The following is a 26,863-nucleotide window of genomic DNA, read 5'->3' on the forward strand; positions in this document are numbered from 1 at the left end:
CAGAATACCCTTTTCCATATACAGCTGAGATCCGGATCAGCAAAACACGAGGGCCCAGTTGGATGAACGCAAAGGAACGGTCAGAGCAGTTCAGACCAGCAGATCATTTAGCCCAGTCTCCAACATGGCCATTACCAACTGCAGGAAACTCTATAATGGACAATTAGGGAATAATGTGCCCAGGGGAAGGCTTTTTTCCTCCCCTAACACCCACTCAGTCAGTAGTTGGCTTGGATAGCTGCCCTGAAGCACCCAGGTTCCTTATCCCTGCACTGTATGGATGGGAAGCTCTTTATGGCAGGCCCTAGGCATACAGTACTCCTAGCACTAGGGGGCAGATATCCAATCATAATAAACAACATCCTACCTACTTTACCTGTGAGTGTTCTCATTATCCATATAAAACATCAAATGCTTTTCGAAATCCCACTAAACTCAATATCTTGTGGCAGAGTTCTACAGGTCAATATTATGTTTCAAATTCCTTACCAGCTTGCAATCCAGCGCCTGTGTTTCATTAACTATCCCCTCACTCCAGTATTACCAAAAAGGGTTGTTTTTTTTTGTTTGTTTTTTTAAAAAGAAAAGCACCCAATTTGGCCAGCCCTTTCTTTTGGGTGTACTTACTAAAACTGTCCTGATCTTTTCAGCCTCTCCCACCTCCAGACTGCTTCTCTTGCTGCTCTACCTTTTGAAAAGGAGACGACAGAGTTGAGACCATGTAATTCACGCTTAAACCTATTACAATTCGAAAACAAAAATCATGACCAAGTCCAGCTTTAGAAAGCATTCAGCTGCCAATACTTCAGCTAGTTCAGCTTTGACCCTGTTTTCATGATATTGCACAGTGGTTTGGGGGTAATTATCCTTTTATAAGTTCTCACCTGTCACCCCCAACAGAGAGGGTATTTTTTAAAATATGTTGCTATGGAGACTAACTCATCTGATATGCAAGAGCCTTCCATTTCCCCAGAATGGCTAGCAAGGGAAAGAGCAGAGACAGAAATTCAAGAAATATTCATTTTCAGACGCCTCTTAGTTTAGGTGATTATCTTAATTGGCTGGAGCTTTTGGGAGATGTCGCCTTTCCTCATTTTTAAACAAGATAGGAATTTTTAAATCACACCAAGGAGTGAGTCTGTAATGGCTGGTTTGATATAAAGAAAAACTCTGCAGATTTACAGAACTGAGAGAAGTTGGGAAACAGTTACTGAATTAGACACTAAAGAGCCTGATGTAACATTCTTACTCACACGGAGTTGCACCTGACTCCATGATTCCAACAGAACTATGCCCTGGGCAAGGCCCTACTCAACACAGCCACAAGTGGCAGAATCAGGCCCCCCGTTATTTGGTGGCTGTTTGATTTTCTTTCAAGACCCAGAAAGAACAAGTAAGAACAGCTTTGTTTAATATCACTGGAGTTATATTTCCATTTTAAGATCAAACTGGCCAAAGCTGCCTTTACACATGCTGCACAGGGATTTAAAAAAGACCAAAGAGATCTGTACAATCTAAGGAGGAAGGGAAGAAATAATGAATGCCAGAGCTTTGGAAATGTTCAACCAGAGAGGGCTTTATTTTCTGCTTAAGAGAACTGGAACTATACAGCATCTTTGCACTGGACCGAAGCTGGGAAACTTTATCTGGTTTGTTTTTGTTTTGACTAAACATAAGCAATGCAATGTAACTGGAAACAGTGACTTACAGAGATTAAACCACAAGTGGATAAAGAGAAGCTCTGAGAAAACAGCACTCTCTCCACACTGAAAATCCACACTGCAGTCCCTCCTTCCAAATGGCACTGTGATGTCTTAATGGAGTGACCTCATGCTGGAATGGTTAACACACAGTATTCTACATACCTCTACACAGCTTAATTGGCTACTGATCTTTCTGTACTGGGAACTACTGGCCATTAACCCCCACTTTGTTTATACTCATCACAAACCAAAAGGCATCTTCAAGTTTTAAGCCCATGCAACGGCAAAGGTGGAAGCTCCAGTTACCATTGTCTGGCAGGACCAACACAACGATCTGCACTGAGCCAGCTACATGAAGGGAAGTTACACACAGGCACCAGTGACAGGCCTTACCAGCATGGCTCTTTGTGTGGTATCTTAACATCAATTTATAAATGGCTTTGACAGATCGGTTCTACAAACAAACTGGGGTGCAGACCGAATGCTGTTTATTCTAGATAAAATGTTTCTTTTTTTTTTTTTAAAGCAGTGCAGGGATGTGGCAGTGGGACAGAGATTCATTCCATCTTAAACACCAGAGCTCACAAGTCAATTTTGCTACCATCAATGCAGTTCTGTAATAAATACTCTATCTTTAATAAGGTGGATGTGGGAAGCATTGAAGTGTGACCTTTAGCATCGACACGTCTCCTAAACGGAGGAATTGTCAATATAAAACTCAAGCGGCTGTGGCATGCCTGAGAATTTTAACATTCTCTCTGCTTATGAAAGATGCTACCGTCTGTTAGTTTGATTACATTCTCATCCTTGGCTAACCATGCATCTTTACAGGTGGAAACCGTTGTGTCAGGTGCCACGGAAGGTATTGAGATATGAAATGAGGTTTTTTAACTAGATCTATGAAGTTCATTCGGGAGAGTGCAGGGCTGGAGTAGGGTTTCCCCCCCCTTTCTTCCCCTCGCTCTTTCCTTTCTACAGGTCACCAGGCACTTCACTCCGTACGTAGAATGATGTGGATTCCTGAATCTGTGAAAACCGGTCCGCTCATCTCACCAGCCCGCAGCGCAAATGAGGCATCTTCAAAAGGTTTCTGCATCTGACCTGCAGAAAGCAGCAATGAGAAAGAGTTCAATTAAGTCAGCAGAGAGTGGAAGACCTTTCTGAGCACACCAACCTCAAACGAAGGCAGGCAACAAAGTCACCAATTAATAGCTTGCAGGGGGTGTCTGTTTCCATCTGTTCCCAGCAGACACTCCACCAACACACATGACTCAGATTCAGAGCTTTCACTCACACTCCATAAACATCACTGCTGCCAGGAAAAGTGTTTCAGCGAGCTGGGGATTCAAAGGGCAGAGGAAATCTCTGCAGATTCACTGGCACAAGTGGGTGTTAGTCTTTGAGTCTCAGATGCCCTTAAGGCACAGAGAGAGGAGAGATGCGGTGTGCATTACAAGCTGCACTAAATAATTCACAGGATGCATCTGGGTAATGTCATGACCTAGATAGACAGCATGCTGAATGCTCTGGTCTCCATGTCACCAGGCTCCTGATGGTTTATCAGTGGAGACCTAGGAAAGCCACAGGTGATGCTGAGATGGCCCCTGTATGAGGGATAATAAGCGGGTGGCCTACAGCAGTTCTGCAGTGGGCTACAAAGGTTCAGTCAGAAGGATTTCCGCCACGAGGGGAGTTACGGGTTCAAGAGGGAACACTATTTTTGCCCAATTTCCTGGGACACTTTGGAAGTTATAACAGAGAAACTGCATATCCCAGCTGAAATAACGAGGCTCCACTCTGCCAGCAGATCACAGTCTCACTGTTGGGACTTGCACACCAGATGCCTGCAAAAGGGCAGAGAGCTTCCTGGCACGTAAGGAAACTTCACTCCCTGCACTTAGCACTGACTGCCTTTGCAGTGTTTGCCTTGAGATGCCTGAAGAGGGATAGATCATCTGCTCGCCAGGAACACAACATAAATCTCCTGTAAGTTTATGACCCTTGTCTCAGGGTTTCAAGACAGTGCTGTAGCTTTGGACTCTGCAGCACATTAGGAGATGGCTGCAGAAAGCCTAGAGACAGCATGACAGATGGATCAGCAGCAGTCTCTTTAGGGGAAAAAGGAGCCATTTCAGTGATATACTAATCTCTTTAGGAACTAAAGCTTTGCAGCCCCGCACAGGTCATACATCCTGGATGCATCACATGCAGCTGAGGAGCTGCTACAGAATTCATATATTTTACTTTCGGGTCGAAATCCATCCATAGTCATTGCTCTAGCAAGGCAGCAAGATGCCATGGAGGCTAGATTCCTCTTTTCAGGATTAGTCATAACAACTTCATCCTGATGTCTGACCCTTCAAAAAAGCCTGGTTTTATTACTGAAGTAACTGGATACATAGGACTTCTCAGAATTCTGCATCTCTCCTCAATTTAGTATCTAGAATTTATATTAATTGGTAGGAGAGGCAAACAGTTTGCCTGTCTCCCTAATTCTTATTCTAATGACACATTCACAGATAATTAAAACAGCACTATTTCCCCTAGAACTGGGTACTGAAAACCCTTCATCTTAGTTTTTAGTTAATTCTGCTACTAGCACAAGATCTTTACTTCAGACGAGGAAAGAGCCCTTGTGTGCCACACCAGAATAATTTTCCTAAAGCAAAAAGCGTCAATTACTTGCAGTTTTTCAAGAAGATAAATTGGAATGTTTTAGCAGTTTCACCTCTGAAGTAACCAGTATTCACAGTTCTAATAAATTATGTTTGCAGCCCAATGACAGCAAGAGGCAAAGATGGAGACTAAGTGTGACATCCCGGGAGTGCAGCAGCCACTTGCAGTTCTAGTGTCATCTAGTGGAGAGAGAGTCTTGCAACATATCTTTACTTTCTGCTTAAACCAGGAGAAATCCTTTTCTGTAAGTCACCAAGAACTACAATGAACTGACAGTCTCCAAATGAGCCAAAACTATCAGTCACTGCATCCTAAGATTCATGGGTATTTCATGATATCAGAATCCATAAAATGACAGTGTTCTGCACGGTCTAAAAGGAAATATTTGTTTGAGGAAGGAGGGAAAGTTTCTCACCTTGTGCAGTAACTGGAATGCTTTGAGCTGCGTGCCCTTGTGGGTGCTCTACTTTAGCTGTGCATGAGCCCGGCACCTTTGAGCAGAGATTTTTGGTAACCATGCCTGTTCTGCCTATGCATGCGCACTACACACCCCCATGCCCTGTACCACGGCTACATGAGTAGGGCCCTACCAAATTCACAGCCACGAAAAACGCGTCACAGACCATAAAATCTGGTCTCCCCCTGTAAAATCTGGTCTTTTGTGCGCTTTTACTCTATGCTATAGAGATTTCATGGGGGAGACGAGCGTTTCTCAAATTGGTGGTCTTGATCCAAAAGGGAATTGCAGGGGGTCACAAGGCGGTGGGGTGGGGTGGGGTTTGCAGTATTGCCACCTTTACTTCTGCGCTGCCTTCAGAGCTGGGTGGCTGGAGAGCAGCGGCTGTTGACCTGGCACCCAGCTCTGAAGGCGGTGCCTGGCCAGCAGTAGTGCAGAAGTAAGGGCAGCAATACCATACGATGCCACCCTTATTTCTGTGCTGCTGATTTCCGAGCTGGGCGGCTGGAGAGGGGCGGCTGCCGACTGAGGGCCCAGCTCTGCAAGCAGTAGCGGAGAAGTAAGGGTGGCAATACCATACCACCCTTCTTTCTGCACTGCTGCTGGCGGCGGCTCTGCCTTCAGAGCTGGGCTCCCGGCCAGCAGCCGCCCCTCTCCAGCTGCCCAGCGCCCCCACCAGCAGCAGCACGGAAGTAAGGGTAGCAGAACCACAAGCCCCCCTACAATAACCTTGCAATCCCCACACAAGTCATTTTAGGGTCATGACCCTTACAATTACAACACCATGAAATTTCAGATCTAAGTAACCGAAATCATGAAATTTACGATTTTTAAAATCCTATGACCGTAAAATTGACCCACATGGACCATGAATTTGGTAGGGCCCTATACATAAGGCTGTGTGGGTGAACCGTCCTCAGGTCCTTCTCTACTGGAAAGCCCACAGAGGCAGCTCCGACACAGAGGGGAGGGGAGAGGATAGCGAAGCACCCAGAGGGCACACATCTCAAAGAACTCCAGTTACTGCACAAGGCGAGTAACTTCTCCGCCTTTGAGTAGCGTCCCTGTGGGTGCTCCACTTCAGGTGACCCCCTAACAGTATCAATTCCGGGAGATGGGAGTTTTGGAAGAGAGTCCATCCCTAAAAAAAGAACTGCACTGCCTACTGCTGCAACTGATCTTGTGGCATGAATTAGGGAACAGTGGTTGGAAAATGCGTGCGGTGAGGACCATATCGCAGCCCAGCAGATTTCAGCAGCCAGAATGTTTCTGAGCAGAGCTACAGATGTAGAATGTAGCAGAGCATGTAGTCACTCTTAGGAGCGGTATAACCTCAGTGAAACCATAACAGGCAATAATACATCCAGAGATCCATTTAGAAAGTCAGATACTCCCTTAGACCCGGCTGCAATAGAAACAGAGTCTAGAAAGTCTCCCTGAATAGTTTCCTCTTAACATCTAATGTATGAAGAGCTGACTCCTCTGTAGACTGATGCAGCTTAGAAAAAACCCGAAGGTGAGTAGTTCGGTTGATATAAAATTCAGGACACCTTAAGAACTTTGGAGGAGGTCCTAAAGATACATTGTTTTCTAAGGAGAAGGTAAAGCCCATCTCCCCAATCCTTCAAGCAGAAGTGTTGGCCACCAAGGTGGCCATCTTCAGACAGATGTAGCAACAAACATATAGCTAATGGCACAAAGGATAGTTTCATGAGACAGTTAAGAACCAGGCTGAGATCCCAATGCATTGTAGGGGCTCTAATCTGCAGAAAAAGATTGGTAAGTCCTTTCCGGAATCTCGCTGCACTCAGATGTGCAAATACCAAGAAACTGTTTATTTGCACACAGAAAGCTGTAATTGCCACTAAATGAACCTTGACAGAACTCACAGAAAGGCCAGAATTTTTCAATTCCAACAAGTAATCAAAGATTGAGGAAAGAGGAGACTGGATAGAGAAAGATGGTGCTGGTTACACCAAAGGTTGTAATCTTTTGGGAATGGACAATCACTTGACTATTATCTGCTCTGTTCATTCCCTCTGGGGCACCTGACATTGGCCACTCACTGTCTGAAGACAGGATACTGGGCTTGATGGACCTTTGGTCTGACCTGGTATGGCAGTTATGTACTTCTCCATTTCTGAAGGGAAGTATGTTCAGTAGATTTCTTTTGGCTATTTAATAGTATCTTTTGTACTTCCAATGAACATGTGGTCTCTAGTCCAAAGAACCATTGAGGAACCAAACTTGTAGTTACAGAATCTTCAGATTGGGGTGAAGTGTCTGACCCGCATCCTGAGACAACAGTCGAGGTTTGATAGGGAGCCACCGTGGAGGATGAGAAATGAGTTTGATGAGGTAAAGAAACCAAACTTGTCTTGGCCAAGTTGGTGCAAAACAACTTTGCCTTGGTCCTCTCTGATCTTGATAAGGACCTTTAACAGCAATGATGTTGAAGGGTATTCATAAAAAAGACCCCCAAGCTAGGAATATTTTGTTGAGGACTTGAGAGAGTCCAGCTCCCATTCGTAATTTAGGGAGAAATGTCTGCTCAGGTCATCCACCACTGTGTTGTGTATACATGGGAGGTAAGCCACTGAGATGACTATCTGATTGGGTACACACCAGTTCCAAAGCGTTATCAGACTGAGGTGGAAAGCATTCCACCCTGCCAATTGATAGAATACATACATGCTATGTAGTCCATCAAGATTATGATGGACATGTTTTTGAGTAGGGGAAGAAAGTGAAAGCAAGCCTTTCTGACCCCTTTAATGCCAACAGATTGATGTGTAAGCGCTGTTCCTGCTGCTCCTTGGACTGTGTGAGGACCCAAATAAGCGTCCAATGTTAACATGACTGTAGGGGGATTCTGGCTGAACAGGATTCGTGCACAAACTTTGGGTAGCTCCATCTACCAGGTGAGTGACTGTAGTACGTGACTGGATACAGATACCTGCTCATTGAGACTGCATTTATTGGATACCTAAACAGTCCTGAGCCATCCCTGGAGACACTGAAGATTCAAGCTGGCATTGCGCATCACAAAAACACAAGCTGCCATGTGCTCTAGCAGTTGTAGACACATTCGTGCTACAGCCAGAGGACTGAGATGCACTCTTTGTATAAAGGTATTTTTTTGTTTTTGTTTTTTTACAGCAAGGAACCTGTTGAGAGAGAGAGAACCTCTGCCTATTATCGAATCCAGAAACGCTATTAAAAAAAAATCAATTTACTGAGATTTGTCTGTAGGCCTAAACTTTGGAATAATGAAGTTGCTTGACCTGACGACCATACCTCCTGAAATGACCAAACTTTGAGCAACCAGTCATCAAGGAAAAAAGTTATTCCTAAACAATGGAAGTAGGCAGCTATGACCATCGTGATTTTTGAGAACGCCAACAGGGCAGATGACAGGCTCAAGGATAAGACCTGGTACTGGTAATGACTGTGATTGAAAATGAAACAAAAATCTTTTGAGAAGGATGAATCGTTATGTGGAAGTAGCAATCTTTGAGGTCAAGTTTCGCAAACCAGTCCCCTAGTTCCAGGGAGGGAATTATAGCTGCTAGGGACTCCAGCCTGAATTTCAGATGCCTGACATACTGTTCAAATGTCTGAGATCTAGTATTGGCCTCCAACCCCTGTTTTTCTTGGATATCAGAAAATATCTTGATCACTTGCTGGAGGATTCTCTGCAACTTGAAATCTTTAAACCATGATTTTAGAACTTCAATAGCTCAGACATAGGTGAGAGGTTTATTGCAGGAGTGGGTGGGTGAGATTCTGTGGCCTGCATTGCGCAGGAGGTCAGACTAGATGATCATAATGGTCCCTTCTGACCTTAATTTCTATGAATCTTGAATAGAACCCTTTCCCCCATGTTGAAGTAGAATTGGATCTATGGCTCCTAGACTCAGTGATGAGACCTCCTGTGTCAACAACTGCTTGTAAGAGGGATCCCTGAACAGGGGTGGGGAGGGGGGTTGGAAGGGCAGGGTGAAAGTAAATTAGACAGTATAATCCAAAGTAATGGCCTCCAATACCCATTTGTCTGATATTATAGCCACCCGTGCTTGATGAAAGAGAGAGAGAGGCTGTGTCCAAAAGTGAGAAAAGGGGGTTGTGTCGTGCAGTTGATTAAACCTGGTCATTGGGTGGTCTGGACTCTTGACCAAACCATCAAAACTGGTGTTTGGATGATGTTGAAAGCTGGGATAAAAGCAGTCACAGTAGTTGCTGACTCTCTTTGAAAACCTCAACCTCTTTGCCCATGGTTCTGGAGGCGTAAGAAAGGCAGAAAACTGATCAGGTGGGATATCTGTGCCATATGAGACTTGCTAAGCTTCCTTTTATTTGCAGGCGTGTATATCCCTAAAGACCTAAGTGCTGCCCTAGAGTCCCTTAGGGTATGAAGCAAGTCATCTGCAAAAAGCTTCTGTCCATTGAAAGGTAAAATTCTCCACAGTGGATTGTACCTTCCATGGAAACCTGGACAACTGAAGCTGGGAAGCCTGCCTCATCAATGCTGTGGTGAAAACAGACAGGGCTGCAGTTTCCGCCGCATCTAGTGAAGCCTGCAGTAAAGTTTTTGCCAAAAGGTGACCCTCCTTTATTATGGCGCTGAACTGTTCTCAAAGTTCCTGTGGTAAATGGTCAATAAAACCATTAAACATCTCGTAGTTCAGGTAGTCGCATTCTGACCTCAGTGCCTGGTGATCAGCTATCCTGCACTGCAGTGCTACGGATGAACAGCTCATCTGACCGAAGGGGTGGCTTTCTGGGTATGCTGCCAGCCCCCGTCATTGACTGAGTCCACGATCAGAGAGTTTGGTGCTGGATAAGAAAGTGAAAACTCAGAATCAGCCCTCCTGGCTGGGGGTTCATGGGGAGGGCGGGCTTTGCTGGAGTTTGCCAGATGGACTTGGCTGGCTCCAGAAGGGCTTCGTTAATTGGCAACACTACCTGTGCTGAGGTAGAGGTGTGCAATATGTCCAGGAGCCCATGATGGGAATCCTGGACTTCTTCCAGGGGAATTTGCAGGGTGTCAGCAATTTGCTTCATTAGGTCCTGGAATTGTCTAAAGTCATCAGCTGATGGCGGCAATGGTAGCATGAGTACCTCAGCTTGTGAGGACAATGAGATGTTTGGGGGTGGGGGTAACCTCCTTGTCCGCCCTTGCCTTTTGCTCCTGAAAGGTCTCCTCAGGCTCACAATGGGGAGGCCAGTTGGATGGTACCAGGGAATGAGATATTCTGTGTTCCCTATGCATTGAGGTCCCTCGATATTGCTGGTGGTACATGGCCTTACTGGGATCCATAGGCAAATGAGAGAGACCATATGGTATGGGGGGAGGAATCCAATGCTGGTCATCCCAAGCACTGGAAGGCAGGGGTCTGGTGTCCTGCCTTTGTAACATCTGCAAGAGGGAATAACATCTCCTGAAATAAATTGGAGCCCCTTGAACAGAAAGCTTGGAGTCCGAGTCAGAATGCTCCTCCACATATTGTATCAGAGGGGACAGTCCCTCCTCATGGATACCCAAAGATGATGAAATAGGCCTTCCAGAAACATGAGCAGTCAGCGACCCACCCGACCTCAGTACCAAGTGGCATCCAGAGGTTGCACGGAGCAGAGATCGTGGCTCATTCAGTACCAGAAGTCCTGCAGTACGGGAAGCCCAACAGAATTCAGTACCATCGCCAATGATGTTGAAGAAGCTCTTGTGCGCGACACTGAGGTTGATACTGAGTGGGGTCAAGTATTCCACTGAAGCTGGTCTCTTGGTAGTAGTAGTCTGTTACCAAGCCCTGTATCACTGAGGTATTGGACTTAGTTAAAGTCTTAACGTGCTTCACGGTATCTGAAGTACTTGGAGCCTCACTAGCTCTCTTTTTGGGGCCTGAGGTTTCCGGTGACTGGGTCTTTGATGAGGTACTCTGCTGTTTTGCTCCTCTGATCTCCTCCCTTACACTTGGAACGGGAAAGCTCTTGGTACCAGTGGTGCAGTTATAGGTACCTCAGGCAACGAGAATGCCAGAGACTGGGGTTTTGGTGTCATCTTCCTTTTGGAAGCTCTTGGTGACAGAGCTCTTGATGATGATGAGGCACTGACAGATGTGGAGGGTACCTGTACAGCCGAGTTCTCTGTACCCAGTTCTCTGAAGCCGGTCATAAGGCTCTCTCCACCATTAATTGTCTATGCTTAACTTCCCTGTTCTTACAGGATTTTCCCTTAAAAGAAGAGAATATTTTACAGGTGCTGGGAACAGAGTCTCTGAGGCAATGAATGCAGTGGGAGTGCCCATAACCAACAAGAGAATCACCTTTTAAATCTTAGGGAGACTGGCATCCTCGACAAAAGAAAAAAAGTTGTTCAAACCCCTTACTGGGGAAAAAAAGTTTTTTTTTGTTTTTAAAAGAAAAAAGGGGAACAGAAGTTCCAACTATAAAGTGCTAAACCTACTACTACGAAGCACTAACTATGTAGCTAAAAGATTGATGGCGGGGAGGGGGTAAATAGACAGCAAACAGGCACATGCTAGACTCCATCTCTGGCCGCAGGCAGCTGAGAAGAAACTGAAGGCGCTTCACCCGCACAGCCCTTTATAGCCTTGGTACAAGGATGCGTAGGGCACATGCACAGACCGAACGGGCACTGCTACCAAAAATCTCCGATCAAAGGTGCAGGGGCGCATGAGAGCCTAAAGTGGAGCACTCACAAGGACAGTACTTGAAGAATCTCTCATTTAACTCTCATTTAATAAATTAGATCCGTATGTGGATATAAAAATACTTTTTTTACTCTGATACAACCATGTAGACTGTCCTGGGCACTATCTGCTCTCTAACATACCCTTGCAGCACTGTACATCAGAATAGATTTCTGCTACAAAATTTGTACATTTGCAGCAGGGAAAAAATGCGAAATGTTCAGGAACTTGCCTTAAGAACACTCACTCCTCATCCTGCTGTCCTCAACAGTGAGCTTAGGAAAAATGTGGGATTTCCATTGACGGTGACACAGGAGTCCACCGCACTGTTTCAGCTGCAGACAGTTCTTGCTAGACTTCTTCCCTTTGGGTTTGTTCAAGTTTCTGTGACTTTGGAGAACACGTTTTAAAGCCAAAGACAGAAAATGCTGTATTTGACAGCACCAATTTCCTGATTTACTCCAGCTACAATATGCAACACGGACACATCTCCTGGCATTTAGGGGGCGTTTTAAAAAAAACAAACCAAACACTCATCATTTACAGGATCTCATTGTTTTGTACTTTGTTCTACTCAGTGGAAACTGAATACATGAGCAACTCCAAACGAAATTAAAAATTAAGTGATCATAGGACAATGAATCTCAGATGATTCAGTTTCACTTGTAAATTTCAAAGGATCTTCCTTATTTCAAGTGTCCTAATAAATCCCCTGTTAATAAGTGATCGGAGAGCAGCTTCTTGTATTTACTCCCTCACCACACAGATCAACATTTCTGAAATTAATTTCCTCACCAGAAGCATTATTTTTGCTTGGCTGAAAATTGCCCCCATTTCCCCAATTTGCTATTAACCACCCCCCGCACACACTTTGAGATTAGCGCTTAATTATCTGCCTGTTTTGTCGTTAGTTCCATTTACTCATTTCCTCCTTGTTCACAGTTTGTTACGCTGAACAACTGGATTCCCATTCAGCATGGTGGAAAAAAAATCTCTCCCAAAGTGAAAGCCAATTTCATAAGCAGCATTTGTGTAACATCCTCTCCTCCTAGAATAATATCATCATAGCTGCATTCCTAATTGGTTTAGTGTCTAAGCAGCAAACTACATTTCATGTGCAGCAAGTCTCCTCGCTCACCGATCCATGGGGGGGGGGGGTGGAAACAGAGGGCATTATTAATCCTCACCCCCTACGGAGGAATTTCAGTGTCAATCATGTAATCTCAGTATTCAATTCATGTCACCTACCTCTCCCAAAAGCACCCAGGTCTCCTCCCGCCTTTGCCGAGCTGCAGTCACTAAACTGGGAAGCGAGGGATTCAAAATCCTCCTCTCCAGATTTAATCTTCTGGATGTATCCTGTTGACACACGTGATAATTCATAGTCAGAGCCAAGAGCCAAGTCAGAGAGCTTGCTGGGGAGCAGGGCAGGAGGGAAATATTCATTATGAAAATGGGTAGATAAATCTAGCTTTTGTAAGTTACTGAGAGGCATTTCAAGGGATCTGCTTTGCCCCTGTGCCATTTCAAAGAGGTACTTCAGTCTTAGCATCCCCTAATGGTAAGTCTGAACCATGGCAGAAGGTCCATAACTCCCAAGAAACTAAAGCAGCACCTCAGGACTTCGCTTTGTGTTCTTTGTGCCCACCATCAGTGGCCTTTTGCTGCACTTAATCCCGGAAGTTCAGGTTGCACTTGCAAGCATGACTGCCACTTTAGCCATGTCTACACGACTGGCATTTACTGAGGCACTGCTAGGTCACGATAGCACCATAGGGTCGAAGTTTCCTACAATGACAAGAGGAGATTTCCCATCACTGTAGAAACTCCACCTTCCTGAGCAACAGTGGCACTCTTCCATTCACCTTCATGTGTTTGTATTACAATGTAGTGGATCACGTAATTAACGTTTCATGCTTTTCTACAACCTCGGATGCTCTCATAGTATCTTTTACTACTGTGTGCTGTTCTGTGTATCCTAGACAAGAATCCATGACAGTGACTTACACAAGATGTGCAACAAATGGCGAAGCAGCTCCTGTGAAGCCCTAACCTCACTCACTATGCACCGGTCAGTCTATAAACTACAAATGCTGGGTTCCCACAGAACCTGTCTCAGCAATTCACATCTCAGATGCCTTTTCACCACCCAGCTAAGACAGACAGTCGTGCACTTTCTGAAGTGCTCTGCATGCAGGAAGTGAGGTTTGCAAACCCTCTTCAATGTAAATCAAGTCAAAACTATAAACTTTCCCCACAACACTGAGAAGCACTTCTTACTGAAGGCTATTTCCAAGCACCTTTCAATCTTCCTTGTGTATCCTAAGCCATTTCATCTCTAGTGGCTAAAATGGGTGGTGGGAAGAGCAGGGTTGAAATGCAGAAATTCACCACCAACCAACCAAAAGAGAAGAACTTTGTACTTAAATCTACAAAAGTTTACCCTTGGTAAAAGGCCAAACATGGAAAACTTCAGCCAAATAGGTGGAAGATTTGGAAAGTTAAGGGTGTCCGAAAATGGGGTTATAATGGAAATACTCACAGTCTTAACTGGAAGCTATGTCTTACAACTCCAGCCCATGTATTACCCTGCCCTCATATCTGTGTAACAACAACAGAACGTAACTCACCTTTTAGACTGTTCCTTCACATCAGCCAATCAATAACATTTGACTTGTATTTTGGAGAGTGGAAGGGTATAACTAACTACTCAGGCATTGAAAACATTTAATCAGAGACAAGCAAAACAGTGTCACACACAGGTATCTGAATTATGCCAGGACATACAGTTCTTGGTGGTACATGGAAATCAGTTAGTCTTTTGAGTAACAGGCTATGCAGGATTTCAGATTCAAAAAAGAAGTTCATGGAGGATACGTCCACCAACGACTATTAGCCAAGATGGTTGGGGATACAACCCTCATGTTCTGGGTGTCCTTAGCCTGTGACAGACAAAAGCTGGGAGTGGACAACACTGGACGGACCACTCAATTGCCCGTTCTGTTCATTCCCTCTGAAGCACCTACCATTGGCCAGGGTCAGAAGACAGAATCCTGGGCTGGACGGACTACTGGTCTGACCCAGCATGGCCGTTTTTATATCTTAATGCAACTGAATGGGACATTTTGAAGAGCACTGCTGGCATACAGGGTACTACATCGCTGCTAAATCAACCAGCACCAGCCTTGCTTTACTTTCTAAATTAGAAGCCATTAGCATTAAGATTAACAAAGGCACCCAACGCCCACCAGTTATTTTTAGGAGAGGCACTCCTGTACAAGCCAAGTTTAGTTGAATGCTGACTTTTCAGTGGCAGGAAAGGGCACAAAACCCATGAATGGTACAGAAATAACCCTGTACTGGCCATCACAGGGGGCTGGATTATAGAGGACCCAACAGGTTTCATCTCTGGTACCTAAGACTCTGGGAAGTTAAACTGCTATGATTTGTTTCAGTGTTTATTTAGTTTCACTGGAATGAAGGAGAAATTCCCTCCTAGGCCCACTCTAGCGTTTCCCTCCAGCCAGAGCAGAGACCGTGCCCTGCACTGCATTCTTCTAGGCTCTGCATAGGTTCCAGTGACTCAAGGAAACGGGCTGCCACCATTTCCACTGGGAAGACTACTGCACAAGCTGACAGAAGGATGGTCCAGTGGTTAGGGTGCTAGCCCAGAAGACTTGTGTTCAACTGTCTTCTCCGCCCCAGGCTCCTTGCATGACCCTGGGTAAGTCACTCAGGTCCAATCTTCAAAGGTATTTAGATATGCAACTCCCACTGAAGTCAATGGGTGTTAAGTGCCTAAATACTTGTATCTGTGCCTCAGTTTCCATCTGTGAAATGGGGACAACAGTACTGCCCAGCCTCTCAGGAGGCTTGTAAGGATAAGTACTGTAAAGCTTGTGAATATGTACATCTCAGCCACCACAAAATACCTCCTCTCCTTCCTTTGTCTCCTAGTTATCTTTTATACCCTAGCTGTTTCACACTCCTGCATCTCCCGTGTCAGTTTCTGTCTCCCCTTTGCATTTACACCCTTCACATAAATGTTGCAGCCACTCCAGTTGTGATTTGGTGACTGATAAAATAAGCATGTGTTTATTTTTTGACAATAATAGCCTAAGCTTAATAGCAGGGCTATTAACACTCAAGGAGTACTGGGGTATTATTAGTGTTACAACAGCATCTAGAACCCCAAATCAGGGCCCCCTTGAGCTAAGTACTGTGCCATGTAGCGAGAGGGGCCCTGCTCCAAGGAGCTTACAGCCTAAATAGACAAAAGAGCATGAGGGAAAGTCACAGAGGGTAAGTGACTTCCCGAAGGTCACACAGGTCAGCAGAAGAGGTAGGAGTAGAACACCGATCTCCCAAGTCCCAATCCAGTGCTTTGCCTGGATGTTAAGTCAAGTTAACAGCATCATACCTGTGTGTGCTTTAAAGAGAGAGAGAAACCGTGACACACCCCTAAAGAGGGGGAAGTTGAAGGAGGATCAATCAACAGAAGTGTGCCCTCCTCCCGGGAGACCTGTGAAGTGATCATGGCAGGAAGATGAGCACTACCAGCTTGTAGCATTTCAAAACTCAGGAGGTGGTTCTCTCCTTTAGCCGTGAAGGACACCAGCAGGGGACTGGAACAAGTCAGTCTTCAGATTATTTATAATTAGGGAAGGCAAAGTCCTAATGCTCTTTCAGATGATACAGGAGAACACAGATGTTAGAGAGAGAGAGAGAGAGATTCAGATCTCGTGTGCGCATTTCTCCACTTGCCTCTCCTGAGGCACCCGGTAGGTGCACATGCCTCAAAGGTGGTGTCGCTACCTACTTAACTTCAAGGGTTCACGTCGAGGAAGAACTTCAGCACCCCAAACAAAGGGGAGGGAGAGCTTCTTACTTCTTTCAAAGTAAGTCAAACTTTGCTGCCTTCTGGACATCCAGTCTTCCACCTCCAAAGAGAAATGCTAGACACAGCAATTGCTATGAAAGGGGGAAGACTGTGCTTGGTCTAGCCATTATCAGCATGAGCATTCTACCAGTGAAACCCTGCAAGATCTTGGGACCATAAGGCAGGGTAGGTGTGGCAGTTGGATTTTCAATACATACAGCAATGGCTGCTGGTTCTTCTGAAGCATTCTGGGAGAAGCACACAGGAAAAGGAAGAAGTCAGTAAATCTCCTGGTTTCAGAAGCTGAAGAGACTAATTGAGGTAATTTACCATTTGGGCACTGTAAACCAGGTGAAAGCACTCACACTCCGAAAGATGGGCACCTGGACACTAGAGTTCAAGCTGCAGTTGGGCCAGTGGAAGAGCCTTATTTGAGAGGCACACAGAGACACCCCTAAATTCATTTAATAGTTTGGGGAAATGCTCAGGGACAGAAAAGGGCAATATCAGACACAACAAAGTTTGAGGAGATAAAAAGTTTTGCTACCACATACTCCAAATATGGCTCCAGAAATGCTCCCTCATTAGCAAATATTTTACAGATGAACTGCATCTGCACAGGAAGCAAATGCCACTCTGACATCTTTGATTTATAGCCTGATACAGGTGCAAATGATGCTTTACAGTGTACACAGAGAGAAAAAGGGCTTAAAGACCAACTCAGTCAAGCTACAGGTAGAGCAATTCAGGTGCAAGAAGCCACGGAGACTCTCAGCAAGGTCAGCACAGGTAGCTCATGGAAGAAGTGGGCTCTGAAGTTAGGAAAGTGGGGCCACTTAGCACAGAGGGAATCAGAAGCTGTGGGTGGCAAGAAAACTAGCAAGAGTGGGAGAGGGCAAAGCAATTAGAGGGGAAACAGAGGCACTTAAGAACAGCAGCAGCTCATGCAGCAACAAGAGCGAAGACGTAAGCAGCAATGGGAGACCTGTAGAGCCTCGATGAACGCAAAGAGTCATGTTGACAGCACCAAGCGTGAAGAGAGACCATGAAGCAAAATGCAAAAATCCAAGTGTTACTAGAAGGAATGAGCTTATGGAAAGATACCACATTCTTATTGGAGTGATTTCTGCCTTGCACAGATGGTCCAGTGGAGTTCAGAGATGTCTTTGTGCTTTTGTTTGAATTTTAAGTGTTAGCCATTACATGTGACATCCACCTCTCGTAGCAAGGCCTCTCGTAGAGGCCTGTCCATATTCAGAGAGGGGAAGACGAGCTTCCTCCTCCAGACCCCAGAACTACCCACAAAAGCCTGTGGCAGCCTTTGCCTTGGATGAGACATTGCAGTAAGCTGCCATGTCGTGAAGAAACTAGAGAGGAAAAAAACATCATGGACAACAAGCTAACCAGTCACTGCCAAACAGCTACACCTTGATTTTCCAAAAGACTGTCTGGTTTTGGCGACCCAACCAGTGACAAAAAGATATGGTTGATTTTTGTCTTAAGCCAGTATGACTCAGTCTTCTGCTTGGCTAAGTTTTGTCTATTTTTAGGGACTGAAAGAGGATAGCTTGGTTTTTAAATAAATCTGTCAAATTAAATCAGATTTCATTCAAGCAGTTCCCAGTACAACAGTCTTCCACTGACTGAAACCGAGCATAAAACACTATTCTTTATTTCTTCAAGTCCTTGGGATTTCCCCACCAATGGTGCATTTTCCTGCCCCCCGACCCCAAAGGTCAATCAATTGGATCCCTTCAGCTGAAGTAATTGCCAGTACCCTACATCTGTGTAATTATGCAAGAAATTTAATTGAGTAGAGAATTGTTTCTGTATCTTTAGCTGGACAAGTACTAACATCAGAACCAGGCCTGTGGGAAAGCTGCCAGAGAGTTGCAGAGAGGAAGAATGGGGGACTGACTTCTGACTACAGCCCTGTGACTATATTTTGAGAGCCAACGTAGTTTATATTCCTTCTAAGGAATGAATGTGATGATGTGCTTTAACACAAAGATGCCAGCAGCAATGGGAGTGGTACTGCTAAACTAAAGGGGTATGCATATTTATCCCACCTTCTACTTTGTTTAGTATGTATTCCTTTTCGGGGGGGGAGGGGGGAATGTGGGCAGTGGTGAGAGGGCACACAAAGGGAGCTGTGTGTCGGTTCTGTATTTTATTTAAGGAAGATTAATGCAAGATTATGAGTAAGCCATTTACCCCAAAGAGGCTTGTGTCTCTTGTGCCTCTGGGCAGAAGACCATTTGTTTTCACAGCTTTTATGTATGCACATTTCAGTGGATGAAAATGAATATTGTTTATCTAATTAAAATAAGCTGCTCCAGCCTAGTGTCAACAGTATATTTGCACAGTACATTTGCTATCAAAATACAGCATTCTTCCAAAATACATATTTGCATCACCCTAGAGTGCATGTTTACTTCCAAGCATCATACTAACCCTGCCAGTAAATGTACCCTATTACCTCCCATTGCACCAACACACACAAGAAGGTTCAGCCTTAACGTGCACACCCATGTTTAAAAAAGTAAAGGCACCTGAGTTAAGAAAGAATCATAAGTTTTAACGTTGAAGTCCCTGAGTAGTCAGTTTCTACCATGACCTTCATGCTGTTAGCAGCTTCTGGAGAATGAAGTTGTCAGAGTGAATTTTACAAGCCTGCAAAGTGAAACTAAATTTGGTTATCACAGCTCTGCCAACTGGCTGCCAGGTGGTTAGATGATCTTGTGGTTAAAGCACTAAACTGGGGATCAACTCCTTGTTCTGCCATGGACAACCTGTGCAACTCTGGGCAAGATCCTTACTCTCTGTGCCTCAGCTCCCCTGTCTCCAATGGGATTAATAATCCTTCCTTTCACCAACTCTGACTTGTCTATTTCAATCAAACTCTTCAAGGCAGGTACCGTCTCTCACGATGTATTTGTGCTGAGCCTGGCACAATGGGGCCCTCTAAGCACTGCTATAATACAAATCAAAATATCGGGATTATAGTGAAAACTAATTTAACCTACAAATTTTATTCACACATTGTAACTTCCCTAATGGTATAAGATTTTGTAATGCTGGTTTATTCACAAATAATGCATCACCTCTAGCTGTCCTCAATCTATTTTCCTTATTACTCGAAAGAGAATCACAAGCAAGTAAAATGTCCAAAACTAACCAAAGTTCATCGATCTAAAACACTAACCTTTAGCAGGTTCCCTCAGGACAGTAGAATATAACAAAGCATTTTCTTTAAACAAATTCCAATCACCGGTTTATATTGCATAAAACATTGATTCCAGAGTTAAAGATTCTGAAGGAAATATCAGAGAGATAACAGCGCACCACAGTCTTGCGTTTTGTTTAAAGAGCAATGTCTGTCGAACAAACGCCTCCCAAGAGATCTCCTTAAACAATTCTGTGCTATAATTATGTTCATCAGATACAGTACATCTGCTCAAGGAAATTCTGCTCAAGGAAATTCAGTGATGCCTGACTATTTGTCAGAAATTGTAGTGGAGTTAAGCTATGCATTCATGCAATACATTCTCTAGTGGGTTTTTCTGGTTTGCTTTTTAAAAAAAACTTTATAATTTTCTGTCATTTTCAGGAGGATAATACTGGATTGGATCTTTCCAGGTCAACCGTATCCATGTACTATCTCACCTTCCTGGAGCAAGGAAAATGCAGAAACAACTGACATAAAATAATTACGAGTGGATGTTCCTTATGACATTTGCAGGGAATAGCGTTTATCAAGCACAGATGGGAGTGTCAACAGAAATAGATTTTTTGATCATGCCATTTCATTCTCAGGAGACAAAAATACAATGATAATAAACATGATGAATGAAAGAATCCCTAATGGCCCTTATCAAGAACACAGCAGGACATTTACATCAAATAAGTTTTAATCACATCTCTCTCGTCCTCAGGCGCCACATGGGGCAAAAGATTGCTAAACATAAAAATTATCTGATAGTGAGGGGACTTCAGTCTCCAGGGCTGTCAATCCTGCACTTTAGTCTAACTCTAAAAAAAAAAAAAAAAATCACTTTAAAATAAAAATTACATCCGGCTCTCATACAGAAGATTAAAAAGTCTCTCTCCATAACCTTAATCAGATGTTGAAGACTTGCTGTGTCTGAGATAAAGGAGGGCACCCAAACAAAGTTATAAAGACGACTCATTCATTTATTCAGAATAATGTTATTTGGGCTTTTAAGGGGGAGATAACTTATGTGCAGGTCTTCTAACAGCAAAAAGTCTAACTGGTTATAAGGATCTGAAATACCACTTAGTTAACAAAGCTCAGAAGAACTTTTCCCTCTAAAATTCACTCTCTCTCACTTGGACCTAAGTTTATGAACACTTGCTCTGTACCATGACAACAGCACTCTTGCTTCTAGTATAGTAAAATCCCATGTATCCAACCCTCCATTATCCAGCTCTCCATATGAGCCAAACAACCAGCACACACAGGTCCAGAAACAGACAATCTCTCCTGTGGCTACTAGGTGGCGCTGCAGCCCCGCATTTTCCCATTCTCTGGATTATCCCAATTTTTGATTATCCAATCAAGCCCCAATGCCAATTAGATCAGATACATGGGGTTCTGCTGTATCACTATAGGACAGTAAAGTTTGCTGTCCTACAAAGTGTCAATTGTCAGTTATTTGGTGTGGTGTGAAATTCCCCCCATGCAAAGAGCAAACAAGACCTAGGCCCCACCTAAATCCTCACCTCTATACAGGGGGACAGCACAAGGCCTACATACTACTGCAGTCTTGCTCTTTGCACAGAGGAGAGTTTCACCCTAAGATATAAGTGAATCTACTAGAATAAATTAATATTTGCAGCCTGGCTGTCAAACATTTCCAATTATTTTTATTTATAAAATTCTCAACTCCATGTGCACAGTTCTAATAAACTCTGCTGTAACACTCCTCATACTCTGCAGTACACAACAGCTGCTTTACTATGCCAGGTTTCAGAGTAGCAGCCGTGTTAGTCTGTATTCACAAAAAGGAGTACTCGTGGCCCCTTAGAGACTAACTAAAATTTGTTAGTCTCCAAGGTGCCACAAGTACTCCTTTTCTTTTTACTATGCCAGTTATAACTAATTAATTAACCTAACTCACAAAGGAGATTTTCCTGAAAAGGTACTAGCATTCTTGGCCGTTAATTCCGCATCTCTTTCAAAACACACTGGGCACCACCTGCTGGTTAGTACCCTGGTTAGGCTTCAGGGCTACACAGTGTTTGCTGGGGTGATTTTCTTCTCCCCCAGACACTGTCCAATGGTTTTTTTTTTTTTTTTTTTAATTGAAGCAGGGTCAAGGCTGTTGCGAGTAAAACCTCATTTCTGAGCCCTCCAAAAGCAACAAGAAACTTTACAATAACATAACAGCATGCAGCAGTAACCGTGCTTTACAGCTTCAAAGCACTTTACAAAATGTTAGTCCTCACAACACCCCTGTGAGGTAGGTCAGACTATTTCGCAAATGGGAAACAGGTTAAGGTACTGATCAACAGTCAGGAGGAAGACTCCCACTGACTTCACCCCAGACCCTGACTAACTTGGCCCCAAAGCAATAGGAGAGTCAATGGAGAAGCTGGGATGAGAACCCAGTCTCCAAATGCCAATCCCATGCTCAGTTCACAAGACCAAACCTCACTGACTAAGCAGCATCCCAGTTAAAAGCTACTGCCAGCATTGCAAGGGACAATACGTATGGTGACTTGTCACAACAGACATTAGGAAAGACACAGGATTCCATCCCTCCTGGACCAGTTTAAGGCCACCACACACTGGGAAACTTACTGTGTTGGGAAATGTACTTTTTGTGGATCATCTGAGCAGGATATTTGACTATCCCTGTGCAAATGTTTATGCATATCTCAGGCAGATTCATCAGAATTTATAGAAGCTGCATTAGGGCAAATGAAATCTTAAATATAGAAAAAGGAAGATGTTAAAGGAACGTTTGTTTTAGCTTCAAATAATTATTTTATTTTTAATATAAAAATACACATTTACAAAGAATACACAAACACACCTGTCTGACATGACATTACAAAAACGCAAAGAGGGGGTGGGAAAGGGATGGCTCCTACTTTTAGGTCATTTAATCAGGGTCAGTGAATCATACAGCAAAATTGATTCCCCAAGTGGCTGTGCTACACGAAAGTCCATGTTCAAGCCACTTGGCTCAAAAACTTTGCCTTAGAGGGTTCATGCCACTAATAAGCCATTTCTCTCTGCGTGTGTTTTAGGCCCTAACACGACTTTCCCCTTTTCTACCATCAACCTCTCCTGCTTTTACTTGCCATTTATAAGCTCCAGTGCCTCATCTTTGCTCCGCGTGATCTTTTCCTGCCTCCACGATGAGGGCCTTCTGGATTGGTTGTGCTTCACCAAGAGGTGTGAACAGCGCACTTTGGCGGGCTCTCCTTGGCCGTTCTTCCCACCACCACTGGGGCGCTCCCACTGGCTGGCATTTGTAATGTGGTTGAAGTAGTACACACGGCCTACAAATAAAAGGGAGGAGAGGATTAGATTTTAGAAGTTCCTTTCAGACTCATGGCATTAACTTCTTGCTTATCTCATCAGAAATACAAGACTCTGAATTTCTGCAAGTGGATGAGAATGTGTGGATGTCAGCTCAGATCAGAAACTGGAAACACTCAATATCCCATAATAAGGGGATGCTGCACCACTGCAGATGTCAATCCTGTCTGTTAAGATTCTCGTCTCTAACAAACATTCCTAATAAGAAATAAAGGATAATAAAGGAAGAGGTGGTGTGAGCACAACAGCTCATACACTCTAATCCAGCCTCTTGACATTAACTACCTTTCCAGCTTTGGCAAGTCACTTCAGTCCTGATCCAGTTCTCATTGTCTCATGTCAAAATTCCCACTGATTTCTATAGAAGCAGGTCCTTAAATCTTCCCAGGATAACCTTTACCACAGGTGAACTGGATAGTTCATATTTTAAAGTACTAATTATTCTTATGAGAGCAGAAAACATGTCTGTAGCTTTCCGGCATCACATAACAGCGACACACCTGCTGAAGAAGTGAACTCAGACAGAAGAACTCTGCCTGTATTATCCCTGCTGAGGAGGTGAAAGGTGCTGGGTTGCTGGCAAAGAACAAGGAGATTATGTTTTGCTTTACCTCAGCATATATGTGAAATCCCTACACAAGAAGGATGAAAGGCCTAGATATCAGCGACTCATACTTTACAAACGCATCATAATTTACACATTTCAGGAAAGATGTGGACAAACTGGAAGAAGTCTAGAAAAGCACAACAAAAATGATTAAAGGTCTAAAAACCGTGTTCTATGAGGGAAGACTAGAAAAAACTGGGTTTGTCTGGGGACATAACAGTTTTCAAGTAAATAAAAGGTTGTTACAAGATGTAGGGAGAAAAACTGTTCTCCTTAATCTCTGAGGATAAGACAAGAAGCAATGCGTGGTTTAGGTTGGACATTAGGAAAAACTTCCGAACTGTCAGGGTGGTTAAGCACTGGAATAAATTGCCTAGAGAGGCTGTGGAATCTCCATCACTGGATTTTTAAGAGCAGGTGAGACAAACACCTGTCAGGGATGGTCTAGATAATACTTAGTCCTGCTAGGAGTGCAGGGGACTGAAATAGAGGACCTTGCAGGGTCCCTTCCAGTCCCACAAGTCTATGATCTTGCAGTTGGAAGACTAAGCAAGAAATCATGTCTTTCTGTGTGTGCTGGGCACTGCACAAACAATGGGGCCTTGGATCCTGGATGTGTCTTTGGGTGCTACCATTAACAAGAAACACACCCCAATCAAAATCAACTGCTCTTTAGAATAACCAGCAAAATTCTCCTGAAGCAAGCAATCAAGAGGACAGGGAACACTCGGTTGTGAAGCCAAGACAACTAATACTGTAATCTGGAGATGCTGCAAGCTCCTGCCCTCCAAGCTGGCAGCAGCAGCTCATTCCTGCATGGGCCAGGAATTCACATGGGCCAGTCTGATTTTCACCATCATTAACCTCCCTCTCTATAACCCCTTTCAACCCAAAGGATTTTGAACCAGCAAACCAAGCACACAATGTCAGGCACAGAGCAAAGCGAGAAAGGCAACAAGGGGGAAGAGGGAAAGGGAAATTCCAGCCCAAACATACAGGGACCAAACCTCCCATTATAAAACAACTACCATGGGATTGCCACCATCCTGGCAAACCTATCTGGAACACGATTCAAGTCAGGAACCCGTGCAAGTGCTTTGCCTCTAACCTGCACATTGAGGGTGTCAAGGCATTGCTCCAAACTTGACCCTACCCCACAGCAGAACACGCCCCAGTATCCACCCCACCCACACTGGGACCAGCATCCAAGAAAGGCACCTTTCCAGCTTCCACTTCCCTTGCCCACATAGGGACACCCCAGAGCTTCATTCCAGACTTGTCCATCCCCCATAAGGTGAACAAACATGGGACCTCCAGAGCTTGCTCTCTGGCCAGGTGGTCCCATACAATGGGGAAAGCTTATCCCCAAGCAAGGACATGGCAAGATCCCCAGCCTGCCCCACTAGAGCCTCCCTGACCACAGAGAATCACTGATAAAGCCACTTCAACCCTGGCTCTATTCAGTGCACGCAGCAGGGCACCCGCTAACTAAAACCACCCCCACCCCTCCCCAGCAAGGCCCTCCCCCACAGGAACCAATTACCCTGCTCAAAGACCCCAAATAAGGACCAACCAACACCCCCAGGGCATCTCCATGCAAAGGAACAACCCCACCCCAGACCAGCCCATGGGGACCAAGCAACCGCATCCCGCCCAAGACATACACCTGTGGGACCAGCCTTCCACGGCTCTCCCCTACAGGCCACAACCGCCGCAGGCCCAAACCGTCTGCACCCCAACCCTAGCAGGGCCAGTCCCCCCCATTCCTTGTCCCCCCTTCGCCCGCCCCCCCCATTCCTCGCCCGCGCCCCCCGGCCCAGGCGCCCCCTGGCCCGCCCCCCCATTCCTCGCCTGCCCCCCCCGGCCCAGGTGCCCCCTCGCGCGCCCCCCCCATTCCTCGCCCCACCCCCGGCCCAGGCGCCCCCTCGCCCGCCCCCCCCCCCAATTCCTCGCCCCCCCCCCGGCCCAGGCGCCCCCTCGCCCGCCCCCCCCCCAATTCCTCGCCCCACCCCCGGCCCAGGCGCCCCCTCGCCCGCCCCCCCCAATTCCTCGCCCGCCCCCGGCCGAGGCGCCCCCCTCGCCCGCCCCCCCAATTCCTCGCCCCCCCCCCGGCCGAGGCGCCCCCTCGCCCCGCCCCCCCAATTCCTCGCCCCCCCCGGCCGAGGCGCCCCCTCGCCCGGCCCCCCCAATTCCTCGCCCCCCCCCGGCCGAGGCGCCCCCTCGCCCACCCCCCCAATTCCTCGCCCCCCCCCCCGGCTCAGGCGCCCCCTCGCCCGCCCCCCCCAATTCCTCGCCCCCCCCCGGCTCAGGCGCCCCCTCGCCCGCCCCCCAATCTCGCCCCCCCCGGCTCAGGCGCCCCCCCCTCGCCCCGCCCCCCCCCAATTCCTCGCCCCCCCCCCGGCTCAGGCGCCCCCTCGCCCGCCCCCCAATTCCTCGCCCCCCCCCCGGCTCAGGCGCCCCCCTCGCCCGCCCCCCAATTCCTCGCCCCCCCCCGGCTCAGGCGCCCCCCTCGCCCGCCCCCCCAATTCCTCGCCCCCCCCCGGCTCAGGCGCCCCCTCGCCCGCCCTCCCAATTCCTCGCCCCCCCCCCGGCTCAGGCGCCCCCTCGCCCGCCCCCCCAATTCCTCGCCCCCCCCGGCTCAGGCGCCCCCTCGCCCGCCCCCCCAAATTCCTCGCCCCACCCCCGGCGGCCCCTCGCCCGCCCCCCCCAATTCCTCGCCCCCCCTCCGGCCCAGGCGGCCCCTCGCCCGCCCCCCCCCATTCCTCGCCCCACCCCAGGCCCAGGCGCCCCCTCGCCCGCCCCCCCCATTCCTCGCCCCACCCCCGGCCCAGGCGCCCCCTCGCCCGCCCCCCCCCCATTCCTCGCCCCCCCCCGGCCCAGGCGCCCCCTCGCCCGCCTGCCCATTCCTTGCCCCCCCCCCGGCCCAGGCGCCCCCTCGCCCGCCCGCCCATTCCTCGCCCCCCCCCCCCGGCCCAGGCGCCCCCCCCCGGCCCAGGCGCCCCCTCGCCTATTCCTCGCCCCCCCCCCCGGCCCAGGCGCCCCCTCGCCCGCCCGCCCATTCCTCGCCCCCCCCCCCGGCCCAGGCGCCCCCCCCCCAGCCCAGGCGCCCCCCCCCAGCCCGCCCGCCCATTCCTCGCCCCCCCCCCCCCGGCCCAGGCGCCCCCTCGCCCGCCCGCTCATTCCTCGCCCCCCCCGGTCCAGGCGCCCCCCCCCCGGCCCAGGCGCCCCCTCGCCCGCCCGCCCATTCCTCGCCCCCA

At 46.7% G+C, this 26,863-nt stretch overlaps 1 protein-coding gene across 1 annotated transcript in view; it reads right to left on the bottom strand.

Annotated features, from left to right (window-relative positions):
* Positions 1–1,556: 1,556 nt before the first annotated feature.
* The window catches only part of PIN1 (peptidylprolyl cis/trans isomerase, NIMA-interacting 1), a 26,179-nt gene continuing 872 nt past the window's right edge, over positions 1,557–26,863 (bottom strand). The window contains exons 2-4 of the mRNA XM_077838700.1: positions 22,759–22,959; positions 12,798–12,908; positions 1,557–2,804 (exon numbers count right to left, since the gene is read on the bottom strand). Of these exons, the coding sequence (XP_077694826.1) occupies positions 2,695–2,804; positions 12,798–12,908; positions 22,759–22,959 (422 nt within the window). The 3' untranslated portion in view covers positions 1,557–2,694. The remainder of the gene's footprint in view (positions 2,805–12,797; positions 12,909–22,758; positions 22,960–26,863) is intronic.

This window comes from Eretmochelys imbricata, chromosome 20, assembly GCF_965152235.1.
Source record: "Eretmochelys imbricata isolate rEreImb1 chromosome 20, rEreImb1.hap1, whole genome shotgun sequence".
NCBI lineage: Eukaryota > Metazoa > Chordata > Testudines > Cheloniidae > Eretmochelys > Eretmochelys imbricata.